This window comes from Alosa pseudoharengus, unplaced genomic scaffold, assembly GCF_046254945.1.
Source record: "Alosa pseudoharengus isolate Yale_2024_CS ecotype anadromous, Long Island Sound unplaced genomic scaffold, YU_APseudo_1.1 YU_APseudo_1.1_scf_17, whole genome shotgun sequence".
NCBI lineage: Eukaryota > Metazoa > Chordata > Actinopteri > Clupeiformes > Clupeidae > Alosa > Alosa pseudoharengus.
Genome location: NW_027468640.1, coordinates 3,923,623 through 3,941,915, shown reverse-complemented (window position 1 = coordinate 3,941,915; position 18,293 = coordinate 3,923,623). Strand labels below are relative to the sequence as shown.

Sequence of the window (18,293 nt, the reverse complement as noted above, 5' to 3'; positions counted from 1 at the left end):
TTGGGAACCGCTGCCATAGAGCCTTCTTTGGTCATGAAGCTATTGTACAACATTCTATCTACTGTATATTCTGTGCATGTTCTAAAAACATGTATTTAAACAAAAGCCTCTTGTTGGTGTAGGAGGACATGACCAGAGTTATATTTCTGTAGAAAACAGTGACGTCTGTGTGTGAGGTGTGGCAAAGGTGATTTTGCATAAAGAAAAAACATATCAGTCATGTAGAGAGCAGCACTAGTCACAGTGGTGTCATTCTCACAGAGACGAGCAGCGTAACCAGAAGGGGTGACAACAGAGACGCAACTCCAGAGCCGTCTGACAGGTAAGACTCCGTTAACTAATGTCCATCCTGATATAACCAAACATGAGCTGTCTGACAGGTAAGACCCCGTTAACTAATGTCCATCCTAATATAACCAAACATGAGGTGTCTGACAGGTAAGACCCCGTTAACTAATGTCCATCCTAATATAACCAAACATGAGGTGTCTGACAGGTAAGACCCCGTTAACTAATGTCCATCCTAATATAACCAAACATGAGGTGTCTGACAGGTAAGACCCTGTTAACTAATGTCCATCCTGATATAACCAAACCTGAGCTGTCTGACAGGTAAGACCCCGTTTACTAATGTCCATCCTGATTAGGGTTGTCACAATAACAGATTTTTTTATCATGATAATATTTCAAAAATGATCACGATAACTGCTTTCATCACAGCAATGACAAGTAATGCAAAGATGGGATATAACTGTCCCAAAACTACTGATAAAATGTTTTTTTTTTTTCATCATCTAATCTAAAGTCAAGCACCTGGTCATGGTAATTTTACTATTCAAAAGTCAAATGGTATGATCAGTCATACTGTTGCAATGTTGTGTGTGTGTGTGTGTAATACCTTTCTATATCCATGCTTACCCCAGCCAGTTGAGTTTCTCCCATGTTGGTGGTTTGAGTTTTTGGTTATGGTTATGGTTACATACAGTAACAGACGTTTTTTTTACATAGTGACTAACATCATACACACAATAACAGTAAACAATATAAATGATGAGAGCATCAATTGTAGTAAAAAACTGAACAATTAAACAATTAGCATAATAACCATAAAATGACTGTCTATGATGTAAGGCTCAACAGCTAGATTATGGTTTAAAGCAACACCAAAGAACTTTCCCTCTGTCGCACGCATGCAATCCAGCACCGGCTTTGCAAATAACGATGTCCACAGACAAGGTAGAATATTTTGCATGACTTATAAAAGTACGATGTATTGCGACATCAGATGCAAGTCAAATTTGTAGTTTCTTATGTCTCTTTCCATCGAACTACAGATCCGCTACCCGATCTGGCAAACTTACATAGTGCGGTTATAGCCGATAGAGGGCCGCGAAGCGAATGCATAATTGCCGTTCACCCTGTTACGAGTTGATGAACCACTGAAACGATTTTGGAAACATTATTTTAAGGTACAAAAAACTCTTTGGTGTTGCTTTAAAGACCAGACACACAGCCGCATTTGGAGTCATCTGCTACAGTCGCAGTACACTTGCAGGTAACTCCGTTAACATTGCATTGTTATAGTCAAGCCCAGAGAGTAATTTACATAGTAAAACATTGCCCATGTAAACCAAGCAGGTATTCACATTATATCTTTTTTATATTTCCATAATTCCCAGTATTGCCATAAAGACAAACATGAAAAATACTGACCATTGTTCACACACACACACACACACACACACACACACACACACACACACAAGGGGAAATAAAGACAAATGAATCATTCTACACACTGACGAGTGTGTCTGGAAACAGTCGTGACCTGTGAGTGTGTTGTGTGTGTCTGCACACAGCCGTGACAAGATGGGAGGGTGGGGGCCCAGAACCCATTCTAAATGGGAGCACTGTGAATAAATTTGTAGCTTTTGTATTTGAATGACTTTTTCTTTGTTTTGAAATTTTACTTAAATTTCATCTGTTTTATTTTATCTTTTCTTTGTTTTAGGGATGTCCGATATTGGCTTTTTTGCCGATATCCGATATGCCGATATTGTCCAACTCTCAAATTTCGATTCCGATATCAGCCGATACCGATGTCGATATGTGGGTTATTTTTCCTCAAAACTAATTTAGGTAACATCACATATCTCCTGTTGTGGAATTAACACAACATGCTTAATGTTATTGTGATGCCCCACTGGATGCATTCTTGAATGCAACAAGGCTTTCCAAATGTTAACATTGTCTGTGCAAAATAAGAAAAATACTTCAACTTAATTTAGGAAAAAAGTGCCATGTTTATTTTTTATTTTTTAATTGTCTCAAACAACAGTTTGGATTACACTCTCCCTGAGATAATCTTGACAATGCCCACAACAAATAGGGCAAATTTGACTTCTTCACAAATGATAAAACATTGTACCTGAACAACTATGTGCAACATAGTAGAATGTAAAGCCAACTAAAATAACAGGCATAGTGTATGACAGGCTACCCTTTTTCTGTGTAAAATGAGCCTGCATTTGTAGGATGCTTCATGAACTGTTTCTTTAACTAAAACTCAATCACCTTAATTGAATGAATGCACAAATATGAGTCAATTACAATGTGGCAAGCAACTATACTGCACAATTTTTAAAACATTTGTTTGAGCTACAAAAAATACTTCAGGCTTGAGGTGAAGTACATAACGGGCCATACCTAGCCTGACGTAGTCATACTCAATTCTAGTCAGAATTTGAGTCTGATACTGCTCCATAGAGCTGTGATTATGGGGCGTGTTTCAAACGAACCAGGAAAAAAAATGCCTCTGCACTCAATTGGATAGACCTACAACCAATCAGAGCAACGGAGTGTGTGACGTATGTTAAGCGACGCATAGTTGATATCAACAGAACTCAACTGCACGCTAGAAGAAGAAAATGTGAGCGATTTTCGCAGGTGTTGTAAAAATAATGTAAGGATACACGGAGTTCTTCAACACACGAACCTCATTTTTGAGAGAAACAGTAAAGGTGAATGCATATACGATCAAGTTATCCGTTTAGGATTACAACTCCACAACACTGCAAACAAATCGCATCGCATTTGTCGGTCCTGTCAGAACTTTATAACACGGTTGGAACGCGACATGCCCGTGTTTAAAAAATGGACAGAAGACGAAGGAGACCAGCCTGAAGAACCGTGTTCATCTGAGGCATCTATGAGAATAACCTCGATTGCCACGTTTCACATGAGTTAATAGTGAGTCGTGATTATTGTCCAATGTGATAAACACTGTGCATTCCCACACTCTTCATTTCCGTGAAATCTATCTATGATTAAATCATCTAGTCATATTTTGACATGCCTAGTATTCTGGAAGCCAGCCCGAATTTCAGTGTAGTGTGAGCAAATGTTACCAGGATAAACTTGTACCTGATGTGTAAGTTGGCCTCTGTCACTTTGTCAATATGTAGAAACTTCATTTTGTAATGGACTAGCATGTTATCCAACCCCCACTTCTGTGCTCTGCACCTCTGTGGGGGGTGGGCAGTGTTTCTCTGACCTGCTCAGCAATTGCATCTGGTGTCACCATATTTAACAGTCTGTATTTTCCAATGTATTGTCAATGCACGTTATACTTATTAGGCTACACTGTAATTCTTCACACTGATGTGTTCACTTATATTTCAGGTTGTCACCCATTTTCCATCCACTTGACCTCCACCTGGAACACCTAAACAATTTTCTCAAATCATTTATGAGAGGATTGGGACCAAACATGTCAGAAATGTCAGCAGCCAGAATCAGTAGGTCCATTGGCATCGTCAAAGAGCTAATGGACAAAACGGACACAGAGCTGGAGCTGACAAGGCCGGCTGGCATTCATCATGTGGCCCGAGAACAGGACGTTTTAACACTGGTAAACGTTTTCAGGGAGACACAACTTTCCCAACAAAAATCACCCAGGCAGGCAGTCTCATGCATTCCCGAATTTCAAGAGAAACGTATAGGCAAAGCTGAATAACCAGGAGAAAATAATGGACTGGCAAAATGTGCCTATTTAAATAATTAAGTAAATGTGAAATGTAAATGGTGAAGGTAATTTGTAAATATTGTTTTCGTAAATGGCAATGTAAATAATTGTTTTCATATAATAGTTTAGTAGTATCCACATTCTTGAAAACATTTTTGTGTTTTCTTATTGGTTGTATGTTCAAAGTTCAGCGTATATCTTCAAACATTACCTATTATGTGTAGATATTAAAAATCTTTATTGACATGTCTTATTGTTTGTCTTTAAATGCAGAAACATCACCAACCAGTAGAGAAGTATAAACCATTTTAATTTTATTCAAAAATATTAATGTAACAGAGGTAAAAAAAAAGGCATTTGCACAACAACAGGACCCTGAAGCTACAAATTTGAGCCTGAATTTGAAGCTAGCCTGAGATCTTCAACATTGACAAGCCTGATTCCAAGTTACTTGGGGATGATTGTATCTTATCATCCTCATCCTCGTCATCAAAGTAACCAGTGTAATCCATGTCAACCTGAACACGGTCATCCTGAACAACACAGTCATCAAACAAATTAGTTTGACTCTGTTCGAGGTCATCAAAAACCTCACGCATAATTCATAGTATCTCTTTTGCATGTTCCAGCTTGTATGTAGGGAGATTATGGATAATGAAGTCCAGGTCAAATATCTGTGTGCACTGTTCTAAAACTGATCAATGAGTTCATCTCCAAAACCAGTGCAGGCTGTGTCGACTGTGTAAAGTGGTATGTTTTTATGGTCCTGAAGTAAACTACTCCTGTAAGTTTGTAACAGTTCCCTGATCAAAAGTGTGCCCTTAGGTGTGACTATTCTGTGTTTGTGGTGTGATGAAACCTCCCCTTGAAAGTGTTCATATTTGGGGATTAGCTCCCCACAACCTTCAGGTTCACAAGAACAAACAGAATGGCAGTGAGTGCAGCACAGATGTCCTAGATCAACAGATGTGGTGTGTTCCTCAAAATGGCAGTACAAAGCTTTCCGCAGACAACTAGTGACTCCATTAAAGTACCGTCTTAACTGCTGGGTCAAGCTTTGTACTAACATCCCTCACAATTCAGTGTAGGCACTCCAGTGTATGGCCAGGTACTTTAATCAGACCCACTCTGATGTTTGTTCTGTTTGGGCTCAGGGCCAAATTTATTGGATTGTCCATCTGAAGCTGTTTCATAACCCTGGCTCTGGATTCCCGATCAGCAGAAGCAGTCAATGTCAGCACAGGTGTACCTGGAATATATAGCAGTACAAAAAGCAACCAATAAGTAACAGTAAAAATAAGAAATTATGAGTAGTATCATTTAGTACTTTTTAATGACTGTACTGACATCTAAAAAGAATACATCACTTATAAGGGGTACAGTGACTAGCCTACCAATATGGGTATGGTGCTTGAGTACATAAAGCAACACCCAAATGCCCTTCTGCCCTTTTGCAGCCTGACCACTGATAGAAATAAAACAGTAACCTACATTAGAATGTTTTAACAGCTAGTTCGCTACAATCACACTAACGTTATGATTGTACCAAGTCTGAGTTAGCGAACGTACAACGATACCTAGGCTACTATGTTTACAACATGGGATTCATATCACGACATTGGGAGTTATTTACTAAGTCAGACAGTTAGACTCTCTTACCATTTGTAAGTTAGATGAACTTCGTCCATGACGATACCCATTACGTTGGCTTGAAAAACATCGGAGCCTAGCATGTCCCTCCACTTGTTGTTCAGCAGCCAGGATTCCGGGCTTCAAAAAAGGATCTGGCAACCACCGCTGGCTATATCCACCTCGTCGTGCACGCCGAGTTGCATCGCCGTGATGCCCATTTCAGTTGCTTCGGCAAAAAACATCTTTCTTATCAACAAATGCCTTGATCCCGTTACTCTGTTCCTCTTTTAAAATTAATTCGCTATTCGTCGATATCTTCTAGAACAGACCTGATAGCAGAATCTACACATCTCAATTCTCCAGCGGCAGCCATCGTTGTTGTAAACGAATTCAACCCAAGCGCTCTTTGGTGACGTGGTGGATTACGTTACTGTTGAGCATCTGTCCATCATCGTATAAAGCCCGCCCTGACAATTTGATTGGCCCGCCAGTATTTGGGCGAGCATACTCGCGACACTATTGATCAATGCCAGACCGAACTTCCCGACCTCAAACGTTGTGGGCGGGACTAAGTTCGGAATGGCACCCAGGCTAGGCCATACCCACAATCAGGCTTGGAATTTCACCATTTTAGGGGCAAGGCCACTTGGCCTTCAGTTGGGCATATTTGGTGGGGGGCACAAAGGCCACATGTCAGGGCACCAAGGCCAAAGTTAACTATACAGTAGTAGGCTATAAAAATGATCAAAGTTGTATTCACTGCAGTAGACCTGCATCACTGTATACAAAAACATAAAACATGACATATTACATATAACTGTAAATCATCTGATCATCTAATATTTTCAGATATCTAGGCTATATTTAACATTTATTTTATATTTGGCCTGTTATGAAATCATGTATTGAACAATTTAAGCACAGCTCAGCTTTAAGAAACTCAAATAGCCTAGATCAGGGGTCGGGAACCTTTTTTGCCTGGAGAGCCACTTTTACCAATTTTTTTTTTTTTTTAATCTCAGAAGAGCCACATAAAGACGGTTACAAGAAAAAGTTTAGATATTTAACGTACATTTACTTTCATTCAACAGAGGATTTTTAAATACATATTCTACTAGTTTTAAAAGTAATGTGCAAGTAACTTGAAATGTAAAGTGGAATGACAGAAGTATAGGCCTTAGGCTTCCCATGTAGACTAAACACCACCCCCTATTTTCCCAGTGTTCTTTTGGTATGCAAAGTAACCTCATAGTTAACAACACAACACTCAATTTTCATGACATGACATGTCATTGGCGAAATTGAACATTAGGCCTACTGTACCAGAGATTAGATTTGGTGATGGCCTTGGAGTCTGGCTGGCTCATATTCAGTGAGGTGAAGTTTCATGCAAGAATTGAGGCTGTCATCATTTAAGGGCAACTCCACGCAAAACTGTCATATATCCATAACGCCAACATGGCATTGTGTTGGCGTTATGGATGTGACAGTTTTGCGCGGAATTGCCCTTAAACGTGAGCGCAGGTTTGTCTTTATATTTTTCATATGTGAGAAAGATTTCACATAAGTGGAACCGAACAGGGTTAACACAGCAATACTAACTCGTTGCAGTGTGCATATATAACGGGCAGTTCATTTCGCGTTTTCAGAATCAGTCTTCGGATGGAAACTTTCCCATTTCAGCCCGCTTGTGTTCGCGCTCGCAAGCTGTGCTCACTGACGTTTCCTTTTTGACATTTTCCTTATCTAACCTACAGCAAGCGCACACATCAACAATAAATTAAAGTGTTCTCGTTCATCTTTTTTTCTCTTCGCCATTTTCTTTGTTTTGGATACAACCATTAGCTAGCTGAATTTTTAAGTAAAGCATCAGCGGGTGGAATGTTATCTCGGCACAGCATTGTCCAATACAAAAACGCGTTTTTCATATCTGTACAGTAGGCTACATCGACGTAACCGTGAATTTCAGCGGTAGAAAACAGACATGGGATGGATTAAACTACGTGAACATATATTATATTTCGAACACTATTTTAACATTTTGATTTCAGTAGGTCCATTTTTAATTTAATACAGTACCAAAATTATTCATGACTTATTGAGTAAACAAATGGCAGGTTTGTCCGAGAGCCAGATGCAGTTCCCAAAAGAGCCACATGTGGCTCGCGAGCCATAGGTTCCCGACTCCTGGCCTAGATGTATGCTTAGCATTTTGTGATCATTAAGGCTACTTTCACAAACTCTTACAGTCAGCTGTCCTCTGATTTACCGATATCTAGGCGACATTTGTAATATTTGTTTTGTATTTGGCCCGTTATGAAATAATGTGGAACAATTTAAACACAGTGTAAAACTTAATCCCAAATTTGGAGACATCCATGTATGTTGAAATTTACTGCAAATTCAAAACGGGATTAGTCTGGAACGGCTAACTGTACAGGGGACTGATTTACACCTTTCTGTTCGGTAAGGTCTGCTGTTTATTCTGATATATGGTTTGTCATATGTTAAACGAAGGGTTCTGAAGTATTCCACCGAGATGAATGGGTAGGGAGATGGACGCAAAGCCTTCAGTAGAATTTATGATTGAATGATATTATTTACTTTTCTCGCGAACCGTTCACCACAGCAATTAGCGGCTAACATCGTTTAAAAGCTGAGAAAAAGCTCTTTCATGTGATACTTGTGATGTCTGTGTGATGAGTAGGCTACTTCGCGAGTAGTTCAACTGAGAAGAATGGGTTAATTTGGACGCACTTTCTTGAGCTGTCACTTTCTCCACTGCGTAATTTGGCCATAGGCTAAATATATATCGCTATTAGTAGGACGCAAAGCAGAATATTTAAAGAAGGGGGCACCAAGGCCACCGTGGCCTGTAAACCTCTGATTTTCAAAGGGGCGTCACGGCCAACTCAAGGGGCTACGACGGCCATGGCCAATTCCAAACCACAGACATAATGTTGAAACAGAGCGAGCAAGTTTGTTACTGCAGCCATCCACGCTTGTTTGTATGCTTCAAGACGCAGCTTGATGAGGTCATCGTCTGTGCGCCGGTAAACGCTTCAGGAGCGCATAGGCACTATTTGGGTGTAACGCAAGCATTATTTTATCGGTTTTAAGGCAAAAAAAATCCGATAACGATATTAACAGATATTACATTTTTATGCTAATATCGGGCCGATAATATCGGTGGGCCGATATTATCGGACATCTCTACTTTGTTTATAATTGTTTATTATAAAGGTTTATTGTTTTTGAAAGGACTGAAGAAGTCAGTCAGGTAAGGCTACCAGTAAAATACCAAATTGATTTTATAATTTTACTTTTTGTTTTTAAAGCTGTTAACAGTTTAGCGCCATCATACATCACAGATCCACTAAGTCCGTACTCTGCCTCCAGGTCACTCAGGTCATCGTCACGGCAACTCCTCTCAGTCCCCCACTCACACCTCAAAACAAAAGGTGACCGGGCCTTTTCCATCGCTGCCCCTAGGCTCTTAAAGGGATACTCCTGAGTAAAATCAACCTGGGGTCTATTAAAGGGATACTCCTGAGTAAAAACAACCTGGGGTCTATTAAAGGGATACTCTTGAGTAAAAACAACCTGGGCTCTGTTAAAGGGATACTCCTGAGTAAAAACAACCTGGGGTCTATTAAAGGGATACTCCTGAGCATAGGCGTGCATACATAGACACTAGGTGGTGCTAAAGCACTAGGAAGTTTGCCCTTTATCAACCAAAATGCCCTTTTGAAACTTGTTTTTTTTTTTTTAATTATTAATATTATTAAGATTTTACTGAGGTCGGTTTTGAAATGATCTTTTGAAAACCTGAGCCATTAAAAACGACTGAAACAATGCCCCGAAATGAGCCACCTCCTTGCACACACCCGACCAGCTTATCTCTCTTCCTTTGTCACGTGAACTCGCACGGTCGCGCGCAGGGCACGCCGGTTGCGCAGCACCATAGCAGTTCAGTAAGCGTCTTCAGATAGCAGGCATGGTCGCTGACAGGCTGCTTCTCCCGTGCCCCATCAGCCAGGTAACATACAGATCAAGCAAAATCTTACAGTTTGCCCTCTAAGCCCAACGTGTAATAATTTTGTTGTGCAGTAAAATGTCTCATTCAGCACCAAACAAGCATTTTTGCCGACTGGTCACCTGATAAACTAGTTAGATGAAGCCAGATAAAGTTTTACGCTTTAGCCCAAATCAATGACCGATAACGTGATGACCTCATACAAATAATTTCGGTAGATTTTGCAAATGTATGTGTTAAGAAGAACGTTTTCTGTTGTATGTTTTGTTAGGCAACATGTATTAACACATTCATTTGTGACAGAAGAAACGGGAAGTTCCCCATTACCTGTGAAAAATGCCCATCTGCATTCATGTAATGACAACAGTCAGTAGCCCACTATAACTTCTCGTACTGTTTGGTCTCTTTATTGTCTTACAGATCAAGTAAAATCGTACAGTTTGCCCTCTAAGCCCAACATGTAATCATTTTGTTGTGCAGTAAAATGTCTCATACAGCATCAAACAACTAAGCATTTTTAGCCGACTGGTCACCTGATAAAGTTTTACGCTGTAGCCCAATTCAATGACAGATAACGATAGGACGACCACATAGGCTACAAATAATTTCGGTAGAGTTCGCAATTGCAAATCTATGTGTTAAGACGAACGTTTTCTGTTGTATAGGTTTTGTTAGGCAACATACATTTTGACACACACACATTTTGGTCTCTTTATTGTCTTAATTGTATATTGATTTACTAATTGCAGCACAAGTACTAATTCTGGCATATTTACATGGTGTTTATTACTCAATGTTCATTAATATGCATGGTCCCTATCAAATAAACCAATAAACATAAACATAAGTCAAATTTCATTCAACATGTGCGTGTAATTTTTTTTTTAGTTAACTGTTCCACGTGCGCTAAATAGACTGGGCTCTATTTATGATCACAGGTTCAAACTTTGGTTTGGGAGCAAAATGAAGTTAATCGGAGGAGTTTTGAGCTACACCGTTGTTTGCATTGGCAACATAATGGTTTATAGCGTGTTGCAGCAGGGATCCAGCCATGTCAAAATAAATCACTATTTTCATTAACCACTGACGAAGTTCAAAATAGCCTTACACTTTGGTGGTAGTGTTCATGGGTATCCTACAGATCAACTGAAGTATTGCAAACTTTTAAAGTGAACAGAGAGGCTATAACAAGGAAGGTTTCTAAAGAAATTGGAATTACCATGGAAATTTTAAGTGCAACATCATCACCTTGTGGCAGACTTACGTAACTGCAACACACAAATGGTAACAATTCATTACACTTGTACATTTTCCTTTTTAGAATGAGTTTTTAGTATGATGTTGAAAATGATATGAGTATTTGAACAGCGCCTGCCACTGCACTACACTGTGTTTCTGTCAGAACACCAAACAGTGTGTCTTGTTGTGTGGGTTTCTCTCCTTGTTGATGTGTCTCCAAATGATCTTCTCTGTTCAGGCCCTCAGTCATGACTCGACTTCTCATAACAACACTACTGGTCTCAGGTCAGTGTGTGTGTGTGTGTGTGTGTGTCACATCACATAATGCCAATATGTAATTGTATTGTATATAGTGTGTCTGTACGGTGTTGGTGTGTCTGTGGTTTGTGTCTGTGTGTGTGTGTGTGTGTGTGTGTGTGTGCGCACGTGGTTTGTGTGTGTGTTCGTGTGTGTGTGTGTGTGGTTTGTGTGTGTGTGTGTGTGTGTGTTTGTGTGTGTGTGCGCGTGGCTTGTGTGTGTGTGTGTGTGTGTGTGTGTGTGTGTGTGTGTGTGTGTTTGTGTGGTTTCTGTCATATCACATATTGCCAATATGTAATTATGACCGCCGCGCGGTCATATAGCTTTAGTCAGATTTTTTTCCCTTTTTTTTTCACATGGCCAAATTTCCGTCAAGGATTCCCGGGACACTGAAAGACCGGGGTGCACGAAACTTGGTGGGCATGTGGGCATGAACCCCCCGAAAGGAGGGTAGGGCAGACACAGTTTTCTGTGAATATCTCAAGAACCGTAGGGTTTAGGAAGACCACCTTTTTTTGTATGTTGATCTTAAGGGGCCATGTCAACCCATTCCACAACCACTCATTTCATGTATAGCGCCACCTAGTTAAAAACAAAAAAGTAAAAATGAGGTATCTGTGACCTAACATGTTCAAAACTGCACGAAATTGGAAGTGTAGGATCATTATGACACCCTCTGAAGGCACGCAAGTTTCGTGGAATTCCGTTCATGGGGGGGGGGCATACAATAAATTAATTTATCTACATTTCGTGACCATACACCAACAGAGTTACTGTACACCAACTGGCCTGTAGGTGGCCGGACACAGTTTTCTGTGAATATCTCGAGAACCGTAGGGCCTAGGAGGACCACCTTTTTTGTTTGTTGGTTTTAAGGGGCCATGTCATGTATTTCATGTATAGCGCCACCTAGTTAAAAATTAAAAAGCAAAAAATTAGGTGTTCAATATCTCTGGCTGACATGGTCAAAACTGCACGAAATTGAAAGCATAGGATCATTATGACACCCTCCGAATGCATGCCAAGTTTCGTTCATGGGGGGCCATACAATAAATTAATTTATCTACATTTGGTGACCATACACCAACACAGTTTTCTGTGAATATCTTGAGAGCCGTAGTGCCTAGGACAACCAATTTTTTGCGTATGTTTGCCTCCAGGGGTCATGTTAACCCATTCCATATGCACACATGTGCATAAATAAATATTCACACACACACACACACATTCACAGTAATCACGTATGACATACACACGCAGTAGACATATGTACACATGCATGCACATGCACACACACAGGCACACCCGCAAGTACATGCACACAAACACACACACACACACACACACACACACACACACACACACACACACACACACACACACACACACAAACATAAACATGTACACGCACACAGGCACACAATTCAAGAATTTCTCAGAATTATGAACCGGCAAGATGGGGGTGGGGTTGCATAAAATGTTTTTACATGTAAAATCTATGAACTAATCATGTTTTGGTACTTGTTGTCTAGCAGATAGCATTGAGAATTGAGTGTGCATAATGCAATTCAGTGAGACAGTTAGAATCCTATAGGCCTTTCAGCTTTTGTTTTTAGCCAGCAGCCAGACCAGCAGATACCCTGACTTTGCTGAATTACTGAAGCAAGCAGGCTTAGTTAGTACTTGGATAAGAAACCTCCTTGGAAGAGTAGGATCCTGCTGGAAGCGGTGTTGGTGGCTGACCAGTAGGTGGCACTCTTCCCTGTGGCCAAAAGCCACCAAACAAATATCCCAATGTCCTATTGCAGTGACAGAGACACTGTACTGCAGGAGATGTTTTCCTTTGCATGAATGTTAAATTGAGGTCCTGACTCAACATGGTTGTTAAAGATCCCATGGCACTTATCGCAAAGAGTAGGTGGTTCCCTGATTTGCTTTATTTTTGTACACATACATAAAGACACACACACATGCGCACACACACACACATACACAAACACAAAAACACACACACACACTACACATGCACAGACACATACATGCACACACGACACGCACACACATGCACACACACATGCACCCACACACACACACACAACAAAACACACACTAAACACATATACACAAAAACAACCAGACACTCTGCACACACTCAATTACAAACACACAAAAAAGGAACAAAGTAGGAAATGAACACAATTTGACAAGTGTGACTTATTTTTGTGGGAAAAATGTGCTGGACTGGGCGGCGGTCATATTTTGTACCGCTATGCGGTACATCTAGTTGTATTGTACATTGTGTGTGTGTGTAGTGGTAATGGTGGTGGTGGAGGTGTGTGTGTGCACACATATAGTCTATGCATTTAGATATTTAGGAGAGCCAGTTGTGTGGATGTGTGTTGATCTGTGTGTGTGTGTGTGTGTGTACCTTCTCAAGTTATCTCTATCACCTACTCCATGCACTACTCCTGTAATGTGTGTGTCTGTGTGTGTGTGTGTGTGTGTGTGTGTGTGTGGTTTGTGTGTGTGTGGGTGGGTGTGTGTCTCTCTCTGTGTGTGTCTGTGTGTGTGTGTGTGTGTGTATGTGTGGTTTGTGTGTGTGTGGGTGGGTGTGTGTCTCTCTCTGTGTGTGTGTGTGTGTGTGTGTGTGTGTGTGCTCCTCTCTCCTCTCAGGTCTGGGCACTCTGTGCCACGTCAGTTCCATGTGGTGAAGGAACAGAAGAACTGGACAGAAGCTCAGCAGTACTGCAGAGAGAAGTTCACTGACCTCGCCAACATAGACGACATGACAGAGATGGAGAAGGTGAAGAGCTTGATCCAGGAAGTAGGTGCTGGAGATGCTTGGATTGGGCTGAAGCAGGGAAGCAGTCCTAAGTGGCAGTGGTCTCTGGCTGACAGGGATTTCTACAGAGAGAATGAAGCAGAGTTCAGGAACTGGTATCCAGGCGAACCCACTGGAGAAGAGTGTGTGAATATGTATTATGGTGGAAAATGGTGGGATTGGGGTTGCAGCAACAGCCTTCCCTTCATCTGCTATGACGGTGAGAATCCAACTCCTTTCATTTAGAACAAGATTATTCATTCTCTCAGCAACACAGGCATCCAAACTGTGCAGATCTACAAATCAGTGTGTAGTGACCTCATGTACACTGACATTAGTTCAGACTCACTCATGAATACAGGCAGCCACACTGTGCAACTAAACACTTTGTCTCACTTTATCTAGTTCAGACTATAAAGTTGTGTTGATTCCCAGTTAACCATGACCCCATGCATTACCACAGGGGGAAACTCCACACATCCCTGTGTGCTGGTCACTGAGTACAAGACCTGGACAGATGCTCAGAGATACTGCAGAGAGAAACACACAGACCTGGCCAGTGTGAGGAATCAGACAGAGAACGACCAGATAAAGGCAGTTAGAGGAGGTAGCAACACATATAGCTGGATCGGCCTGTTCAGAGATGCCTGGGAGTGGTCAGATGGCAGCAGCTCCTCATTCCGCCACTGGGACACTGGAGAACCCAATGATCCGGGTGTGGCGTGCACTCAAATTATGTCCAGTGGTCATTGGTGGGATGAAGGCTGTGACCGTCCTAGTCCCTTCATCTGCTATGGAGGTGAGTCACTAACAGACTCTTTCTCTCTGCTTGATGGGATGCAGACAGGTGTGTCCGGAATGTCAGCTGGGATAGATAGTGAGAAAAAAAAACGCTGACAAGCCGCTATTAGTGCAGAGCTGTAGAAGCTTCTTCCAATGTTGTTGAAGTGAGCGATATTAGACTAAACCACTTGTGTTGCATTTTTGCATGTGAAAAAATAGACATGTAGCCTAAGCTAAAACGAGTCTATTTGATGGAGAATATGTGAAGTTTAAACCATTGAGTTGGCAAAAGGTGAAGCAAATAGGCAGACATCATTATAGTAGACAACAGGTGCTCTTAAACTGGCATCATGGGCGTTCAGAAACAAAAACTACAATGATTGACATGATGCTGCTGCTGTCTTAAAAAAATCAAATAAAAACGTTCTAAATAGCCTCATATGGAGTATCCCTACAGGGCAGCTTTTCACATGTAGGCTAATGTGAACACTGTTTCCACACCATTAGCCTAAATTTGTTGTCTTTTAAGAGGAAGCTATCAATGCACACACAATAAGTAATGTAACAGGACTCAGGCATGGATCAAACTGTTCAAGTTCTTAAAATGGGCTGGATATAGGCCAGCCATCTTCAAAATGTCTGATTACCTTACAAATTTTGTCTTTGCTTTAAGCTTTGTAAAATATCCAAACCAACACATCAAAAAGAAAGAATACTCAAATAAATAGAAAACACCCAAATTATCGTATTGTAATGAAAACAGCGATATGTATGTAATTTATAGAATATTCTTTACCCCCCCCCCCCCCCCCCAACACCAGGCTTGTGAAAAATTCCAGAATTGAATTGAAACTGGCTCTTAAATTCCAATTAAATTCTTGAATTTCACTTGCATTTCAATTGATGTAGCAAACAGGAAGCAGAATTCCAATTTGAATTGTGCACAACCCTGCCCAACACAAAACACACACACACACGCAAAGGGTGCCCTTTTTTCAGGAAAGAGCATGGCCCCTCAAGATGTCAGTGCACGTCCCTGCACATCAGTGTAATTGGCTATAATGTATCAGCATAAACACTGTCCAATAATAATCAGATAAGATGTCACTTTAAACCAATCCGTTTGATATGGCATTTATTTCTTAACTCCAAGTCTTAATAACACACGCTATTTCTTGAACAAAGACACTGTTTTGGGTGGGAGCATCTAGGGAAATGCATTTGCTTGCTTTGAACACTAGAGGGCAAACCAGGTGTGAATTTGAAGTCTTGACAGCAGTGAATCTAGTGAAACTAAATGTCTACAGTTGACCTAGAGTCAGATCTGCTCCCGTGTTATGGGTTTGTCCTTGGACCTTCTCCTTTCCCCCAAGTTTAACGGTTACGGAATCTAAACTCTAGTGGTCAGCTGCGTCTCTGGCTATGCACCTTGGATACGTGTGTAAATGTTGATGTGTCTTGGCTATGCACCTTGGATACATGTGTAAATGTTGATGCGTCTTGGCTGTGCACCTTGGATACGTGTGTAAATGTTGATGTGTCTTGGCTGTGCACCTTGGATACGTGTGTAAATGTTGATGCGTCTTGGCTGTGCACCTTGGATACGTGTGTAAATGTTGATGCGTCTTGGCTGTGCACCTTGGATACGTGTGTAAATGTTGATGCGTCTTGGCTGTGCACCTTGGATACGTGTGTAAATGTTGATGCGTCTTGGCTGTCCACGACTCAGTTTTAAAACCCTAACCCTAAGTGCAAACACACTCTTAGTGTCTTCCTAATTAATCCAAATAGTCTGCATGTGTGTGTTGCTCTGTGCAGACCCCAAAGAGGTGAAGAGTCAGATTGTGAGAGTGGAGCTTCAGGTAGCTTCTCATGTGAACATCAATGACCCTGCCGTGCAGCAGGTAGGAGTCTGTGCTGGGACCGTGTGACTGTCCATGGTGAGAGGTGGTTCTGCATGACTTGGGTTCTGTTCTCCAGATTCAGCAGAGACTGAAGGAGAGTGGGATGCCAGCAGGCGCCAAACTGACCTGGAGGACGCAACCGGATGGACAGATCTTCAAAGAGAAGAAGAAGGAGAAGAAAGAAGAGGGGAAGAAGAGGAGGAAGAGAACTGAGCTCAAAACACTCTGCTGTTGTTCATGTGATGTATGAAGTGTGTAAACTGGGAGATGGACACACTGACGGCACACACAGGGCAGTAAACTGAGTGCTCAGCACGTCCAGTTTGTACTTATGAAGACAAAACGTCTCACCTGTTAAAATCCTGGTCAATCATTTGAGTTTTGTTTCACTTCCTTTGTGTCCACCATAATGACGCCCCTACAGAATCACTTCCTTTGTGTCCACCATAATGACACCCCTACAGAATCACTTCCTTTGTCTCCACCATAATTACACCCCTACAGAATTACTTCAACTCCACTAGTTATAAACACGTCCACCTAAAAGAAGTAATAATAAACTTTTAAACAGGTAGATCTATCTTTGATATGTTTTCTATTATTCTATTTTTATGTTTTTCAACTTCTCTTCTGTCTTCTTGGCTGGATATTGCTTTACAAATAGTGAATTAAGGGCTATGGTTTTTGGGGGAACAACATTTATAATTGTTTGAAAATGTTACTCATTAAATAAAATATCTACTCACTAAAATAATATTCTATAATGTTCTTACTCAGAGTAATTTGTTTCAGCCTCTACACTTCTACTGTCCTTGAGTTTCCAGTGATACTGAATTCAACTATTTGTTATCTTTGTAACATACATTTGTTATTACATTGGAACAGAAAGACAAAACTGATGAGAGTTCATTGCAGGATAGGCAGGTTACAGTAATGGAGTCATAACATTGAACTAGAAATGTAATGCCAGAGGAATTACAATAGTGGATGGAAAGATGCTGGCTTAATGTTGGTGGGGAGATTCTTGAAAAAAAAAACATTGAATAACTTAATATTTGAGTTCATACAAACCCTTGTACCAAAAAACCTTGTGTGTCAGACATTCTTGAGATATCACACTCAAGGTGGGTTTGACCTTGACATTTGACTTCATCATTGAGTCCATACAAATGTTCACACCAAATTTGAAGCATGTGCATCAAGCCGTTCTGTAGTTGTGACACAAGCACGAAAGCTGGCTTTTGGAAAATGTAGTTCAAAGAAAGCCTAATTGTATGCAATGCAATAGGCTACCTGCAAAACCGGGCTTTCAGTTGGTGTGATGACTGCTCATTCTGCAACCAGATAACAATTAGTCATTGAATCTATGTTGAATCAACAATCAACACATGCAACATTGATTCTACATCACTTTTGCACCCTTCATTGATATTGAAGCAACCAACGTTGAAATTCTAACTACAGATCAACGGGATTTCAATGGCATTTCCACTAAAATGAATATTGAAACAATGTTGAAATTACAACCAAACTAAAGATCAATGTGACCTCAATAGT

General features: G+C 40.8%; 1 protein-coding gene and 2 long non-coding RNA genes across 3 annotated transcripts; 2 read left to right on the top strand and 1 right to left on the bottom strand.

The window, feature by feature from the left end:
• Positions 1-247: 247 nt before the first annotated feature.
• LOC143127916 (lithostathine-like) lies at positions 248-17,404 on the top strand. Its single transcript, XM_076289614.1, has 5 exons — positions 248-322; positions 11,170-11,216; positions 13,902-14,269; positions 14,513-14,848; positions 16,651-17,404. Exons 3-5 carry the CDS (start codon positions 14,014-14,016, stop codon positions 16,761-16,763), a joined length of 705 nt encoding a protein of 234 aa, XP_076145729.1. The 5' UTR covers positions 248-322; positions 11,170-11,216; positions 13,902-14,013; the 3' UTR covers positions 16,764-17,404.
• Positions 2,900-4,273, top strand: LOC143127915 (uncharacterized). Its single transcript, XR_012987728.1, has 2 exons — positions 2,900-3,249; positions 3,682-4,273. It is a non-coding gene; the product is annotated as an uncharacterized LOC143127915 (long non-coding RNA).
• Positions 4,318-6,163, bottom strand: LOC143127914 (uncharacterized). Its single transcript, XR_012987727.1, has 2 exons — positions 5,684-6,163; positions 4,318-5,273 (listed from the first exon to the last, which is right to left on the bottom strand). It is a non-coding gene; the product is annotated as an uncharacterized LOC143127914 (long non-coding RNA).
• Positions 17,405-18,293: the final 889 nt, after the last annotated feature.

Excerpts from the sequence above, each read along its gene's own strand:
- LOC143127916 (XM_076289614.1), top strand. The coding sequence starts at position 14,014 with ATGACAGAGATGGAGAAGGTGAAGAGCTTGATCCAGGAAGTAGGTGCT. Across the intron at positions 14,270-14,512 it reads TCCCTTCATCTGCTATGACG|GGGGAAACTCCACACATCCC; the intron begins GTGAGAATCCAA and ends GCATTACCACAG. Across the intron at positions 14,849-16,650 it reads TCCCTTCATCTGCTATGGAG|ACCCCAAAGAGGTGAAGAGT; the intron begins GTGAGTCACTAA and ends TGCTCTGTGCAG.